The sequence below is a fragment of the Tasmannia lanceolata genome, unplaced genomic scaffold (assembly GCF_043159265.1).
Source record: "Tasmannia lanceolata isolate RefF3 unplaced genomic scaffold, GAP_Taslan_0.1 ptg000006l, whole genome shotgun sequence".
Classification (NCBI taxonomy): Eukaryota; Viridiplantae; Streptophyta; class Magnoliopsida; order Canellales; family Winteraceae; genus Tasmannia; species Tasmannia lanceolata.
Genome location: NW_027518683.1, coordinates 35,431,176 through 35,446,681, shown reverse-complemented (window position 1 = coordinate 35,446,681; position 15,506 = coordinate 35,431,176). Strand labels below are relative to the sequence as shown.

The window sequence follows — 15,506 nt, the reverse complement described above, 5'->3', positions numbered from 1 at the left end:
ACCATAAATATTACTAATCTCCAACAATAACAGCCACTGTTGGTCTCCAACAGTAACAATGACCCCACTACAATCAAGATGAATAATAACCACCATCAAACAACAACCATACCAATAACAAAGACAGCCAAAGAGGCTATTGCACACATGAACATACGATTCCGTGGCAGAAATAAGGGACAAACCACACACAAACACCATTAGAAGAATCACCAAATAAGTGCCCGGAATCAACCAAGGAATCAACCAAGAAATGATAAAGTTCGAAGAGGACTGATTTAAATCATGAATATAAATTGGAGTATGGAGATGAAAGGGATATTATGGGCTGTTTTTGGTGAAAAGAGATAAACTAGGGCAATAGAGTGTGTATAGAAGGGGTTTGGCTAGGGTTAAAAACCAGGGTTTGTATGTGAGTGGAAAACGAGGGTAAAGGGCTTGGGCCGTTGGGTAGAGGGGTGGAAAAAATGGAAGAAAAATGAAGAAAGGTGGGTATATGGTTCAGTTAGGTTAGGTTTTGGAAAAACCCAAATCAAGGGTTTCGTAGGTGTAAAAGCTATCCGGATAGATAGGATGAATCTAGGGTTCGAAGAGGTCAAAGAAAAGTGAAAGAGAAATGGATCAAGGGTGCGGCTATGGAACTCTTTGCCGTGTGGCTAGGGTTAGGGTTAGGGTTGCGATTTTGAGTATGGTCTGATGAGGTCGTGGGATCTTTGTCTTCATAAAGGGAACTCTTGATCATCCTCCCCACTGATCATTTAACTTGGTGCTCTGATACCATGTTGGTTGATCAACATTAGATGGCCATGGAGAGAAGAAAGGAAGAGAATGGAGAATACAATGGAGAAAAGAATTAGTTCTCTCTCTCCACACGTAAATAATATATATGTGTGTGTGTTGAGTAGGGTACTTAGAAAGACCAAAATACCCCTCTTAAGAGTAAATATGAACGTCCACTCTCAACAGTTTTCATACCCTAAAAATGAGAAAATCAACAAGCAAAGAGGGGGGAAATCTATAAAAATCAGCATATAATTAGGTTTTAAAAATTGAGAAAATTTAGTAATTAAATATGGGAAAACATGCGTATATGAAAACCCTAATTGATTTAACAAGAACAAAGAAGTATATTATATTTTTCATGAAGTGTACAAAAGAAATAAAGTTTTGGGCACGCACTTGTAATCATTCCAATGAAAACCCTAATTGTCTCCTCCTCTTCTTTTCTCTCTTTTTTTCTATCCTTTCACTCTTTCTCTCGGTTTTCTCACGTTTTGGGTTTTCGCCTTATGGGGAAACTGTAAGGGGAAAACATGAGTCCTATATATAACATTTTTATAAAAGGTATCCTATTCTAAGTCTAAAAGGATTGGTAAGTGTCTATTACATTTAGGGCTATTTAATTCTTATCTTTTATTTAAGTTAGACAAAAGGAGAAATTAAATTTTGTGGCACATGTGGCCCACCTACTATTTATAGTAAAAACACATTTACAATTTATTGTAAAAACGGGATTTACTATTTATAGTAAAAACGGACTTACAATTTATAGTAAGTTCGGACTTTATTTATCGTAAATGCAAATCCGACGGTCCGAAAGGCTGTAATCGAAGATCTAAACTGTTGATCTTCGATCGGGGATCTACGACCAAGATTTATATTAAAATTATTAAATTTTCCGACCCTTGGTGGGGCCGGGTGTTACATTCTACCCCCCTTAAAGGAATTTCATCCCCGAAATTCAACTCCCCAAAATTCCCTTAAGTTAACAGTCTTTTTTTTTCCAGGTAATAGAGTTACAGGACTAAGGTGATATGCAAATAACACAACCAAAGGAGAGTGTATATCTCCAACAAATTTGAAAATTTCTAAGTTAGATACTGTTTATGAATTTGAAAGGAAAATTTAACAATTAACCGACAACGTATTCATTTGTGTGTGTCTTAACCAAACAATGTATCATGAAATGTAGTTATGAACAATCAGTGTTTTATGGTATGACTTTGGTCCTTTTTATGTGATGTGAGATGTGATTGAGTAATGTATGTTTGTGTTGAATTTTCCTGTTAAGAGTATTTTGAAAAACATGAGGGGGTGCATAGCTTTTAATTAAGTTCTGTTTAACTACCCTTTCCGATGACGTACCCAAGACTTGCAACGTATCAAATTTCTAAGAACCTAATACAACTCACTTTATTATGTGGGATCTTACATTGGATCTACCTGAATCCTACATAACAAATGACAGTGTCTGTGCTAGATTCACCCAACGACACCATCCTCTCCTTTTGAACCTCGATCTAAGAGATCTGAGGGTCTCCGCATAAGAGTTTTGCAGTGACAACATCATTTTCAAGGTGCAATGCCCCTATACTTATCCTTACAATGACTTCCTTGGTAAGGGGCATAAGGATGGATTGGGTGCCCGTAGCTCAATGGTTGAGACTTTGTTTCTCAACCTTGAGGTCGCACGTTCCATCCCAGCTTATCTACCAAAATTAAACGGGGGCCTAAGGCTGGGGTTGGGACTGTGACTGAGCTTGAAAGCAAATTATTCTAGTTATAGGCCCATCTCTAGCTTGTAGTTCCTGCTGCAATGCTCCGTCGTGAACAAAAGGCTTGTGGCTCGTCCCATTACTAGGTTGAGGGGAATATTTCTTCAACTAGAGATAGGTTGACAAGGAAGTCATGTCCCTTGTAGGATGCTGATGTCTCCAATGGACTTAAGCTAGGGGAGGAGATCTCTACCCACATCCATGCTCCATCCAATTTACATAGGGAGGAAGTATCTTGAAGGACCCTAACCAAGCGCCCCACTTTACTTGCCCATGATGGGAATAGCAAGTGTCCAGCAAGGCAGTGAAAGTGCACTCACCTTCATCTATTTCATTTCCAAACTATTTCTCCTTTATCTTTCATCCCAAGGCCACAACGAAGGAATCATCTTCCCTACTCTCCATGGACCATTCTCCAGCACCAGAAGCATCCTCCTATTTTATAGTCAAACAGGACAATGCCAACTTCAATGGTGGACCACAGTTGAAATTTCCCTCCCCCTGATCTAAACCTATAATGAACATAAACTCCGACCATGACATGGAGAATTTTCCTACATACATCGACACAACCAATCTAACATGGAGGATATTGTCGCGATAGGGACAACCAAACATTTGGAGGGATCGGGATCAGGATGGGGATTTCCCCCCTCCTCAGGATTTTGCTCCACAGGCAGGATATTCAAATGAATCGATTGCAATTTCAAATCTATTTCACTGGGCAAATAGAAAGATTTTAACCAGTTTGGGACTCTTGTCCCTTCTAGGGGTATTTACAAACTTAGACTGTTTTCTTAATGTTAGCCCTTGGTTGTAATCTGTTAAAAATTTCCTCAACTCAACTCAACTAAGCCTTTGTCCCAAACTAGTTGGGGTCGGCTAAATCTGTTAAAAATTTCCTAAACCTATTAAATAAAGCTGACTCTAAAAACTTCCATTTAATTTCCATCAAAAATTTGGGCTATGTTTTGAAGTCCAAAATGACAAAATATTGAAAATTCTGTAGAAATAGGCATCATAGATATTAAAAGATCTTTGAAACAAGATATGTCAAAGTGGATACTTCAATTAGAACTCCATTTTTCTAATTCCAATTGAGATGTAAATCTGTCAAAGTGGATACTTCAATTAGAACTCCCATTTTCTGATTCCATCACTCTAATTGACAGTGAGCAGTTGGAAGATAAAGCTGCACTGCCACATTGCTATTGTTTTACTATACAGTGATTCTATTTCATTCATGCATGTAAATTGATTATCTCTGCATCGCATCAGTGATTTTCATGCTCCCATGCCCCTCGTTGTTCAGTCCCATAACATATCAAGTACTTGCCAGCACATTGGTGGAATAGCAGTATGTTTTTCTTATCATTTTCTTCTTCTGTTACTATTGTAAAGGAAGTTGTTTTGAATAGATGCAACATGGAATTACTGTACTTTGTTTTTTTCCCCTCCGCTATGGTTCATATTTATTCCCTTGTACACTACCTTACTTCATGCAGGTTTCAATTGGTTATTTTCTCTCAGACTTGGCAATGATCCTTTGGCAGTTTCCAGCTTTAGGTGGAAAAGAATATGTAAGTATTTGGATACACATTATGTATCAGATCTGATTAAACTTGCTTGCGATAGGTCTACCCAATGGCAAAATAATCCTGTGCCATTCAAACAAAATATTTTAGCCATTCAAAAAAAAAAAAAACAGCTAAAAAATTCCTGAATTACTCCGAACCCTCCCGAGCCAAGCTGAGCTTTTTTTCATTGGTCTTCTAGTACCAAATCCAAAACTTTGGTTTTAAAAATTTAACTGGGTTGATCATCGCATGCTCTATACGTTATATAGTTAGATCAGTCGTCTAGTGTCATCTCTTTGTTAATGCAACATAGTTCAGGACCATGGTGTTTGGGACATTCTCTGCTTCTCTAATTTTCCTTTTTGTTTACTAAATTACTTAATTTTAAAAAAAATAACTTACCGTTCAAAAAAAATTCAAAAATAACTTCTCTGAGTTGGGTCCATTTGGCAAGACTCCCGGTGTTTATAAAGAAACATCTAAATTGATCTAATTGTCTTGTTCCTTGTTCCACTGTGGCTGACCCAGTATTCAACAAAGACAATTTTAATTTCAAATCTGAGTTTTCTTAGTTTTTGCAATTTGTTATTACCATTTGTAATTTAATCTGACCCTCTTCTCTTTTTAGCTCCTCCATCACGCACTCTCCATGTATTCAATCATCCTCTCGCTTTTAAGTGGCCAAGGACAGATCTATATACTAATGGTTTTATTTTCTGAGTGCACAACTCCGTTTGTAAATCTAAGATGGTAAACTTCTTAGCATCATGAAAATTCTTTTCATTTGTAACTTAATTTCAGCTTCCATTAGCTTATCAACTGATAACATATCCAAATGCAGGTATTTGGATGTTGCTGGGCAAAAAAGTTCTAAGCTTTATGTTTACAATGGCATTGGATTGTTCCTTGGGTGGCTGGTATGATTGAACCATATGATTGTACCCATTTCAAAATTGTTTTTTTCTTGCAAATTTGGATATGCTAGTCTTAAATGTTCACGTTACATACACATGCGCACATTTTTTTTTTATACATGCGCACATACACTGTGAAATCATGCATCCACGCACATGTGTGCATAAATAAGCAGGTATAAGTGCTCACCAATCCCCACATACTAATTGTCTTCTTGCATCATTTTATTCATTGATTATGCCATTTATTGGTATTTGCGCTTTATATATATCGGAAAACAGTTTCTGTGCTTGAGAGAAATAGCTTATCTGTGCTTGAGAGATTTGTGGACAAACAGTATCTGAGTATCTGTCCATTTTTCCCTCCACAAATGGAAGGGTTAAGATGATCCAATGGAGCTGATTTTTGGTACACACCCTATCTATGATAGGGCCCATCAAATGAATGCTTTGGATCCCCCAAAAAAATGTGGGCCCACCCTGTTTATGCACTTATATATTACCTCACAGAGTAATTAAAAATTGTAGGGATTTCAAGATTTTCATCAGTTAATTCATTTAGCTTAGCTGATGTGGTAATTATCTATGTTTTCTTTCAATGAATCATCCTTGGAGGCAAAAATTCTACTTGGAAATCAGTTCTTAAAGTGTCTGATTTCACTTGATTAAATCATTGACAAGCTTGTTGATGTCATAAAAATTTGGAAGCCTATGACTGACTTGGTGAACAAGAGCTTCGCTTCAGCACATAAAACCTAGTCGAACTTAATCGATTTGATTATGCCCCAAGTTGAATATGAGTTTTTAGACATTGCTCAAAGGTTGTCATTATTCTAAACCTTTTATGACTTTGACTGATCAATGATTTTATTCAGGCCATTGTCAGTAATTGCAATGTTTCTTCTGTTTGACATTTGTAAACATTTTCTGACCTAAACTATATAGGTATTGTCTATGCATTTAGGTTGCGAGGATCCTTCTGTTCATCTTCTTCTTTGTGCACATGTACAATCATTTTGATCAGGTACGCAACTACTACTCTTTCATACTCATCAATTATTTTTTGAGTTTTTGATGATCTTTCCTATGTTGCTTTATATTTATAACAATGATCAGAAACCAAGATATGACTTGGAAATATGTCTTCTTATTTTTTGATTTGGACACCCATCATTTTAAAGCTTAGCAAGTTTGTAGAAAATGGCTTGAATCACAGTCAACTTGGTAAAACTCCGCCTATTCTGAAGCAATGATTCAAACATTGGTTTTGATTCATACTTCGGACCTCACGGAATTGGAAGTACTTAATGGGAGTTTATTGATGTCCATGCAAATCTTGTAAAAATCATGGAAGTTTATGAGAGTCAATGGAAATGATAGAAATTTAGGATAAAACTTCATGAAATGCTAGAATAAGCACAAATACATCATGTAACCAAGGAAACCATCCATAATGCCTTAAGAAGATCACCCACCTAGTGATATCTGGGTGTAGTAGGAATCCGACTGCTGTCCATACTTCAGACTTTGGTCCCCATCACCGTCGACACATGTTCCCTGATATTAATGTCGATTGCTTGGATAATAATGATGATAATGGAAAGAAACAAAGAAGAGAATACACGACACAGAGAAGCGATCGAGGAGAAGATTAAAGAAATATGCATGAAATGCTATATGGAGACAAAAGACCTCCTTCGCCTTATATTAACATAGACAACATATTACAATGATAGAAATACATTGAATGAGGGTAAAATAAATAAAGTACATATATCACATTATCATACATCATTAATCTCCATTAATCTCTGTATACACCTATCAATTTTCTCCTCAAGCTGGACCACATAGATCAGACTTGCCCATCTTGACACAAGTATCCTAAAGAAGAGTAGGCCCTACAATCATAGAAATTATATCGGCAACCTGTTATGACAAGGGAACATAAGAAATTACTAGAGATCCTTCACCAAGCTTCTCCCTAAGGAAGTGCACTTCCACTTCAATATGTTTGGTTCACTCATGAACGACAGTCAGGCAATTTCAATATTTACTTAATTGTTGCAATGAAGAGGCATACGCTTACCAATAGAAAATCCTACCTCAAAGATAAAAAAATTAAGCCTTAGGAAAGCTCATGCACCATGAGTCGTACCCATACATCCTGCTTCAGCACTAGAGCGGGCATCAGCAACGTTGTCACAAAAAACTTTGAGAAATTGAAAATCTTGCGAAAATATCATGATACTTTGATTAAACGATAAAATTATGACTTTGTCATGAGATTTTCAATTTTGCGCTTTATGATTTTCTTGCAAATTTATCGTGATTTTTTTCGCGGATTATCGTGATAAATTCACGAATTGACTTTAAAAACAAAAAACAAACTCCACATCTTCTCTTTCACTCTAAAACTGTGATTTTAAGAAACAAATCCCAAACATCCCTAGATTTTCTCGTGAGAAATTGAAAACATCACGTTAGAAATAGGTGAATCTTTGAAGACGAGAGCAGGTCCTTTAATCGGGTGGCTTCGGTTATGGCATTGCGGTTTCCGATCTACATTCTGCGGATATGAGAAGTTGAGGAAAAAAGTAGTGAATCAGCTGCCATCATGTCCAATGGCCATTTCTCTTAACTCAACCGTTAGTTAAGGTCTCATGTGAGGTGTGACATTAAGGGGCTGCTACGGCTGCTATACAGCCGTTATGTAGAAGCCATTATGATAACGAGATGTGAACTCCCTTGTAGCTTTGGAACACTAGGTAGCTTGCCTGCCCCCATTAGTCAGGCATTTTTTTGAAGCTAGGAAGGGATTCATTCATTCATTCATCAGATACGTCTTCTTCCGTGATCCGTTTCATGTCAACTCTAATTAGTTATCAAAAGGCGGACCCTTTCTTCAATGCTATGGGCCTAAAAGGCAGGCTTCTCAGGGCACGAAAGCAATCTATCTGTCTCGCAGGTATTCTCCCCCGATAGGGAGCAGCTTGGTCCAATAACCACCAATCTCATACATAGATGTGGGGCCGTCTTATGTGGCATTCTTCTCAAAGCAATCAAAAGTGATTCAGCAGCGGTCCAGCTGGCCAAAAAAGAAGGATGGTCAGAACTCCCGGTTGAAAGTGAGTTCGCTCCGCCACAGGACAACAGACAGAGCGGAAGGGAAGGCTGACAGGCCTGGTCACCCGTAGCAGATTCGTTAAGGGTCGGCACTGACTTTTAACTGCAAATAAAAGTCAGCTATAATAAAAGAGCTATTTCAGGGTTAAGGATGTGAGGATAGGGGAGAAAGATATGACGCTTTGGCAGTTTGAGAGCCTCATCCATAAGTACTTAGACTCTATTCCAACGAGGACGTTGGATACTTCTGGTGGGGGAGGTTTATCAGACCCTTAGCTCGAAGGCTCCATTGGCTAGAGGTGGAGGTCTTCAAATTCTCTTTCGATGGAAAAACACTTCATCAAAAAATTCATTGGGATGACAGAGTTATGGTTTCTTTACCCTAAAACAACATTAAACCGTAATTTTGGTATAAAAAATGGATGTATTTAGTAAAACATCCGTAACTCTCATTTTAAGTCCAAATCAAGTGAAATTTGTCTCTATGTTCTCATCTCGAAGTTTTCTTTCAAACCCAGCAAACGTCACCGAAAAAGTCAAAGAGATCGGAGAGTTCTTGTCTGTTTTGTAAAAACTGTGCGAAACGTCACCCAAAATTAAAACCCATAACTCTCTCATTTTAAGTCCAAAAGTGATGGAGGTCTTCAAATCCTCTTTGCGAAGGAGGGATTATACCACAGCGGGTGTTTACTATTAGAGACGAGACTGAGACTGGAAAGGATAGGAGATTCTACTCTTGCCTACTGCAAGAACTGATACGGGCTAACACTCAAGCCTACTCCTAGCAGTAGAAGACTACGAATGACTGACTGAGCGCAGTGAGAACGAAGGACCCTGCTCCACTACCAAAAGGGATACTAGCAATTCCTGTTACTACTCCCGAATAATGTATATGATCAAAAGTTTTACACACCCAATCGCTATTGTCGCCCCTCTTTTAATGATGAGTGGGATCACATCACAACAGGGAACAAGCTCTTTGCGCCCCAAGTATGGCTTCCACTATGATGTTTGGTGAATAGTATGCCGAGAGCTTCGATTTCACTCGTTGAATAATGCATTTCTTTTGCGGCCGGCCTCGTCACCTTTCGGAATGGGGGATCCCCGTTGGAAACAACCACGGTAGTAGCTGCAGAACTACTGGGCTGGGAGAGGACAACCTGTTGTTCTTGCCGTTGCGCCCCTATTAATCAGGTGCGCGTTCTCAACTTTTTTCATTCATGAAATCCAAAAAAAAGTCATTCAAACCGGTCAATTCTCGAGTAGAATTGTCCAGTCTTGCCCCGGAGTCACGGTAGACCCCAACTCTTTCAGAAAAGGATCTAATCTATGCCTCAGGGACTAACCCTTCAAAGATGGACCTTCAAGCCTTGGTGCCTTCATGCCCGAAGAATGGAGAAATGCAATGAATGCATAAATTGCTTAAAGGAAAAACATCGCACATGGGAGTTGGTTGATCCTCCGGCAGAAAAGGAGATAGTTGAGCTGAAGTGGATCTTCAAAACAAAGTGGAATGTGGATGGATCTGCGCAAAAGCGTAAGGCGGCTAAAGGTTTCTCACAGCAACCAGGTATAGATTTTCAAGAAACTTTTGCTCCGCTTGCTAGACAAAATACTATGAGAATTGTTTTAGCTATCGCAGCTCAACATAAATGGCCAGTTTTTCAGTTAGATGTGAAAGCTGCTTTTTTCTTTAAATGGTGAACTAGAAGAAAAAGTTTATATTGAGCAACCCAAATATGAATTAGCTTGCTGGCTAATTCATGAATTAAGGTTGTTTACTTACAGCTTTGAGTTCCCTCTCTCTACAGCTCATATGTTTACCCGGCTAGAACTCAACAGCCAACTCACTTCCCTAGCGCGCTTACTGTAACCAACTCAACAGCAAGCTGCCCTCATTAACTTACAGTTCGAGAGGGTAGCTAAGCTGTGAGATGAGAGGAAAAATTACATAAAAGCTACCTTAGCTACATTGGCCTTTCTACACTTTCTTGAGTTCACTCATTCGCCGCATCTTGTCCAACTCACTGATTTACTCAACTCTCTACAGCCAACAACTGTAACTTCGCCGGAAGATAGATTCTTATGAGCCATACTTAGAATTCAGGTATCCATTGCAAAGGAAACTTGTCTAAAATCACCTATAGGCGGAAGGGGTCAAGTTATTGATGTGAGATGGATCCAGAAAAGGGGGGTTCCGGTAATAATCCAGAAACGATTTGTGTATCTACTTCACAGAAATGCGAAATCAAAGCTCGGTAAAGCAAGAAAGCAGGTAGGTGATTCGTGGGTGAATTGGGTGATGCAATATTGGACTACGCGGGAATTCACTTACTGAAGGTAAAGCAGGCCCAATGGGGAAAACTGGTCAAACAAGGGGTCAACCTATATCCAGTTCAATCCCTGGCCAGAGTCCATCCTACGCTATCCTATCGTCTTGGTTTTTCCTCTCGAAATGGGAAATAAATAGATCTACTTCCCGCCCAAATTGATCTCAGAATCAGAATCTGGATCTTCTTTCATCGGCCTGAGCTCAACTGGTCGAGCTAATGAACCAGTCTCTTCATGCTCTCTATTGGCTCGGCTCTAGCCCGTTCTTGGCTCTGGTTCTGATTCTAGTTCCGCTTCAATCTCATCTCTGGTTCCAGAGGTGCCAAATTAAGATCGAGAATCATTGCTTGAACTGATTGATACGTTTGATTCCTCTTGTCATGCCCGCCCTATCCGACTCCTCTTCCGCCCCATAAAAATCATATATGACTTACTTTTCCTTGCTCTGAGCCTGACTGGAGCTCTAATCCGTCTCTTGGTACCAGATCTGCCCTTACGGATCCGTTTCTGCGAGTAGGGAGGATTTCAAATCAGACAAGGCATATTTCTTAGTTGGTGGTAGGGAGGGGTCTACGGAAGGAGGAGATGGCCTCTCAGAAGTGGTAGGAAGATCCAAGTTAGGAGTTTGCACTGGGTGGTTTCATTGCCTCAGAAATATGCAATACGGATTGCCTGCTAATGCTTTATCTAACAATTTGGTACTCTCATTTGGCAAACTCTATATGTCCCTTTTCTTGCTCATATAGTCAGGAAGAGCGGTATGGCTTAGCTTCCTTCCTAGCCGGCATCTATCAGGTAAAAGCTCTTCTTCCTAGCTGACAAGGTGAGAAAGTCACAAACAAGAGCGGAGAGAGCCACAAAATCTGTGATTAGGAGAGGCGCTGGTAATGAACAAATGAGAGCAGTATGATCGGGAGCCCTAACATTAGGGTTTATCCTCACAAAAAGCATCATACATGGTGGTAAAAAAGCGGTGCGATTGTGGATCATGACACCTAAGATAGCTGATGAAGACACTCCTAATAGTTCTATCACCCAGTTCTTGTCTAATCAGACGAAGGTCTTGAACAAAACATAGAAAACTAAAAACACGTGGATCTATCAGAAAGCAAGGATCCTTAGGTCTCAGAATCTTAAAACGAGTATGACCATATGAGAAGGAGTGTGATTAATCAAATAGCATAATGTATAGTCATTGGCATTCAAGAATTAGGAACATGCATGCTGCACAACAAAGATTGCTTGAGTAGCTCCAATAAGGTGTTTGTTCTTGTGCTCAGCAACCTCAGTCTATTGTGGGGGTTTTCGGCAAGAAAATTGATAAATTATCCCATGGTCTTGAAAGAACTGAACAAATCAACGATGTGTATACTGATCTTTGTTGTCAAATCGAATTATCCCATACTGAGTGCAAATTATGGCACCAAATACTTTAAATATAGAGAAAACCTCTTATTCAGACTTTATAAGATAGATCCATGTGGCACGAGAGTAATCAATTAAGAAGGTAACAATATACCTGAAACCATCAATATATATGACCAGACCCCATACATCATAATGAACCAAATCAAAAGAAGGCTGCCATCGATGCAAGCGACAGGGGTGAACAATTCTAGCATGTTTAGAAAGTTTGCAAGTGTCACATTAAAACTATATAGTTTTACAAGATGCTTTAAAAGTAGGAATCATGGTCCATAGGGACAGAAATCCAAAATGCCCCAGTCTAACATGTCATAGAAATAAAGTCTTACAATAGGAAAAGAAAAACTAGAAATAGAAATAAGAAGATCTGCAGTAAAGTCAGCAACGGAAGATATAGGAAAAAGAAAAACTAGAAATAGAAATAAGATCTGCAGTAAAGTCAGCAACGGAAGATATCATGCAGTCCAAATAGACATCAAAATAGTACAACCTACCTTCTCAACTCTCTCGCCAACAATCTTTCAGACGGTATCACACAACAATTCAATTGTTTTACAAGACAATTGATAAAAGATTTGAGAGATGATAGACATGTAAAACGCTAGAAAGCGAGAAGAGGGCGATTCCTTGATGGTTCTTACTACCATGATATGGTAAATTGAGTGCAAAGACTTTAAACTTTCTCATTGACTGTTGACAAGTTATTGGGACCGCATCGAATTAGAGAAGTTTAAAATGGAGAGGGCTTCCTATGTCAAAACAGGAGAGTGTCCTTTTTAAAGGCCCGGCCTTTCTAACTCGCAAAAAAGTGGGGTGCTAATATGAGTTAAAAATACCATATAGTGTCACTTCTTTTTATTTGGTGTAATTTGCATATGCTTTGCAGACTTGTGCATCTTTCTTAGAAATTGCAGGAACTATAAAGAGATTTGTAACTTCAGTTCAACTTTGTTATAAATGGCACTAGAAAACGTCTTCTTTTTGTTTATTCTTTCTGTCAATTTGAAGGAGCATTAATCCGATTAGTAACCTAAGTAGCTGGTGAAGTGACATCTCACAGGTGGCATTTAATGCTTACTTCCATGAAGGGCTTGCGTATGATAAAAGGGTTGTTTCTATTTATTTATTTGTACTTCTATTTATACAGGTGAAAGAGATTTTCCCCCTGGGCTTCTACAGCCTGCTTACTGTGCCTGCAATGCTGGCATTAATGAACTTGTTTTGGTTTTGGAAAATACTCAAGGGTTTGAAAAAGACACTTTCCAAAGCAAGGCACGGGCACTGATGTTGCACCTCATGCGTCTCTCACCCTCTGTATTTATTCATTTAGTGCCCCACCATGTAATCATCTCAGTAGCTTGTAGCGTTTCCAAGTTACATGGAGACAAGGATGATTTTCGTCTCATTTTTACACCATTAGTGAAATCTCTTGTAATTTACATTAAGGTTTACAGTTAAAGTTTGGTACTATATGTTTGCCTCCATTTTTGGCAGATTGATATGGACAAAGAAGAAATTTACAGCAGTGCTTGTGGTCGATGTCGTTGTGTTCCATTTCTTTGAAGAATTGGATCGCAATTCATCATTCTTGTGGCATAGCAAGTCTTTGTGATCAATACGTGAAAGTGTGATATGGACGATAGTTAGCAAAAAACTTTACGGCAAAAAACTTTTTATATGGACCATTACACTGATGCTTCGTGTGTTAGACATGGCAAATTCCCAAAATTTAGAAACAGATACACGGCTAAAATAGAAAGTACATATAATCATGATTTGTGGATACAGATTCGCTTGTCGAGTTTCGACACAGATACGAGGTATCTGATATGGAAACCCTTAAAAATCTAGGAATAGTGGCACACTCATACACATACGTACATATGAAATTACTGACACTGACACTTCTAGCAGTGCACTTCAAAGTGTCTAAAAGAGTGTCGACACGTGTGGACACGGGTGGGGGTGTCGTGTCGGACACGAAACGACACGTTTGTCTACAATAAATTCAAAGTGTCGGCCAAATCATAGCATGGAACACTTAAGAAGCGATCAACACAAATATCATCACAAATAACAGAAATCAGCTGGCAGGGTGGAAAATCTTTCTTCACACCTTCCCAACTAAATATTGATTAGGCATATAAAATGTGACTATCTTCCTATAGCAATCAATCGAAGCATGATAGGATGCTAACATACCAAATATAATGTTATAATCTTAAATCTCTAGTAGTACTAAGTCTACCGAAGAAGAATTTCTTGGCCCACTCTCACAACACTTGACCGGTATACTACATCAATAACCAGAGAGAAACAACATATGTGTAGTCCACACGCGTTGGCTGTACTAGTAAATGGCAGGTAAAATGAGGTGCATCATATGAATGAGTAGAACCATAGTTAATTAAAACTCTAGCTTTACGTTGGAAAATAATAATAGTACCTTGGATCATCGACTATGATGGCTGTACATCTTGTGGGTCAGTTCAAAGATTCTTCTTAGAATTGTCGGCTTTTACCATCCTTGAACTCTCATAACCGGGGTAGTCTTTTATTTGGTGGTCTACTTGACGAGAACTTATATGGTGCCCGACCGTCAAAACATAAAGGGCGGAGAAAGAGAACCCCTCCACTCTTGATTTGTGCAAAAGCCTCCTTTTTTTACTTTTTGCTGGATCGCAAATCAAGGGCGGGAGGTTTGTCTCTCTCCGCCCTTTATTTTGACGGTCGGGCATCATATAATTTCTTCTTTTTGACCACATTCTCTCTTTGCTCAGTATTATCATCTTTTCTGTTTTTCGTAGCATAACCCCGTTTTTCCTTGCTTTTATTGATTAAACTCATTGCAGTTTCTTGATTGTTTGAGTACGGTCCACCACCTCTACCAATGACTGAGATCTGAAGGTAGATATCCAGCTTAGGATTGTTGGTCTCAAGCCTTGCTCAAACCTTTTGGTCATTCGAGTTTCATCATGGTCAGTTTCATCACTGACCATGTGAGGAGCAAGCCTAGCTAGTTTAGCCAATTTGGAGCACATAATGAGTTATAGTCATGTTAACCTGTACACCAGCTAAAGAAATTCCACCTCCTTTTGAAATCGAACACTGATTTGAAAATATTTATCATAGAAAGCCACTATGAATCTCTCCCAAGTCCGCACTACTTTGTATAGCAACATAGGCTCGACCAGTTTCCATCAATGTTCTGCTTCTCCCTCAAGCATAAAAGAAGAAAACATCAGCTTCTGCTCATTTTGGCAGTCCCCTCAAAATTATTCTATAATTGCATCATCCATCTTTCTGCCAATTTAGGGTCACAAGCACCCCTGAATTATAGCAGATTCAATCGGATGAAATTTTTTATGTCCCCACTGCCAAAAATCTCTAGCTTCATAATGGAGGCGGTTAACGCTGATTTCCAGTTCTAAGATCGAACGGTTGGTAGAGATTTACCGTACAAATCCTGCACACTTATATGAGGAAACGAAAGATCTTGGAGATCAAACTCTAAAATATTTCTACTATTTAAACCAGAAATCAATGTTTACATTGAACAATTAAGATAAGAAAAGATG

The 15,506-nt window shown here is 38.8% G+C and overlaps 1 protein-coding gene across 6 annotated transcripts in view; it reads left to right on the top strand.

Moving 5' to 3' along the window:
• Positions 1-13,465, top strand: part of LOC143880260 (TRAM, LAG1 and CLN8 (TLC) lipid-sensing domain containing protein) — a 48,649-nt gene extending 35,184 nt beyond the window's left edge. For 5 of the 6 annotated variants that reach the window (XM_077383098.1, XM_077383096.1, XM_077383099.1 and 2 more), the window contains 5 exons: positions 4,061-4,135; positions 4,761-4,882; positions 4,974-5,049; positions 6,011-6,070; positions 13,076-13,465. In XM_077383098.1, the coding sequence (XP_077239213.1) occupies positions 4,061-4,135; positions 4,761-4,882; positions 4,974-5,049; positions 6,011-6,070; positions 13,076-13,213 (471 nt within the window). In that variant the 3' untranslated portion in view covers positions 13,214-13,465. Of the gene's footprint in view, positions 1-4,060; positions 4,136-4,760; positions 4,883-4,973; positions 5,050-5,991; positions 6,071-13,075 lie in introns of all 6 variants that reach the window. The other variant, XM_077383101.1, reaches the window with a different exon arrangement.
• Positions 13,466-15,506: the final 2,041 nt, after the last annotated feature.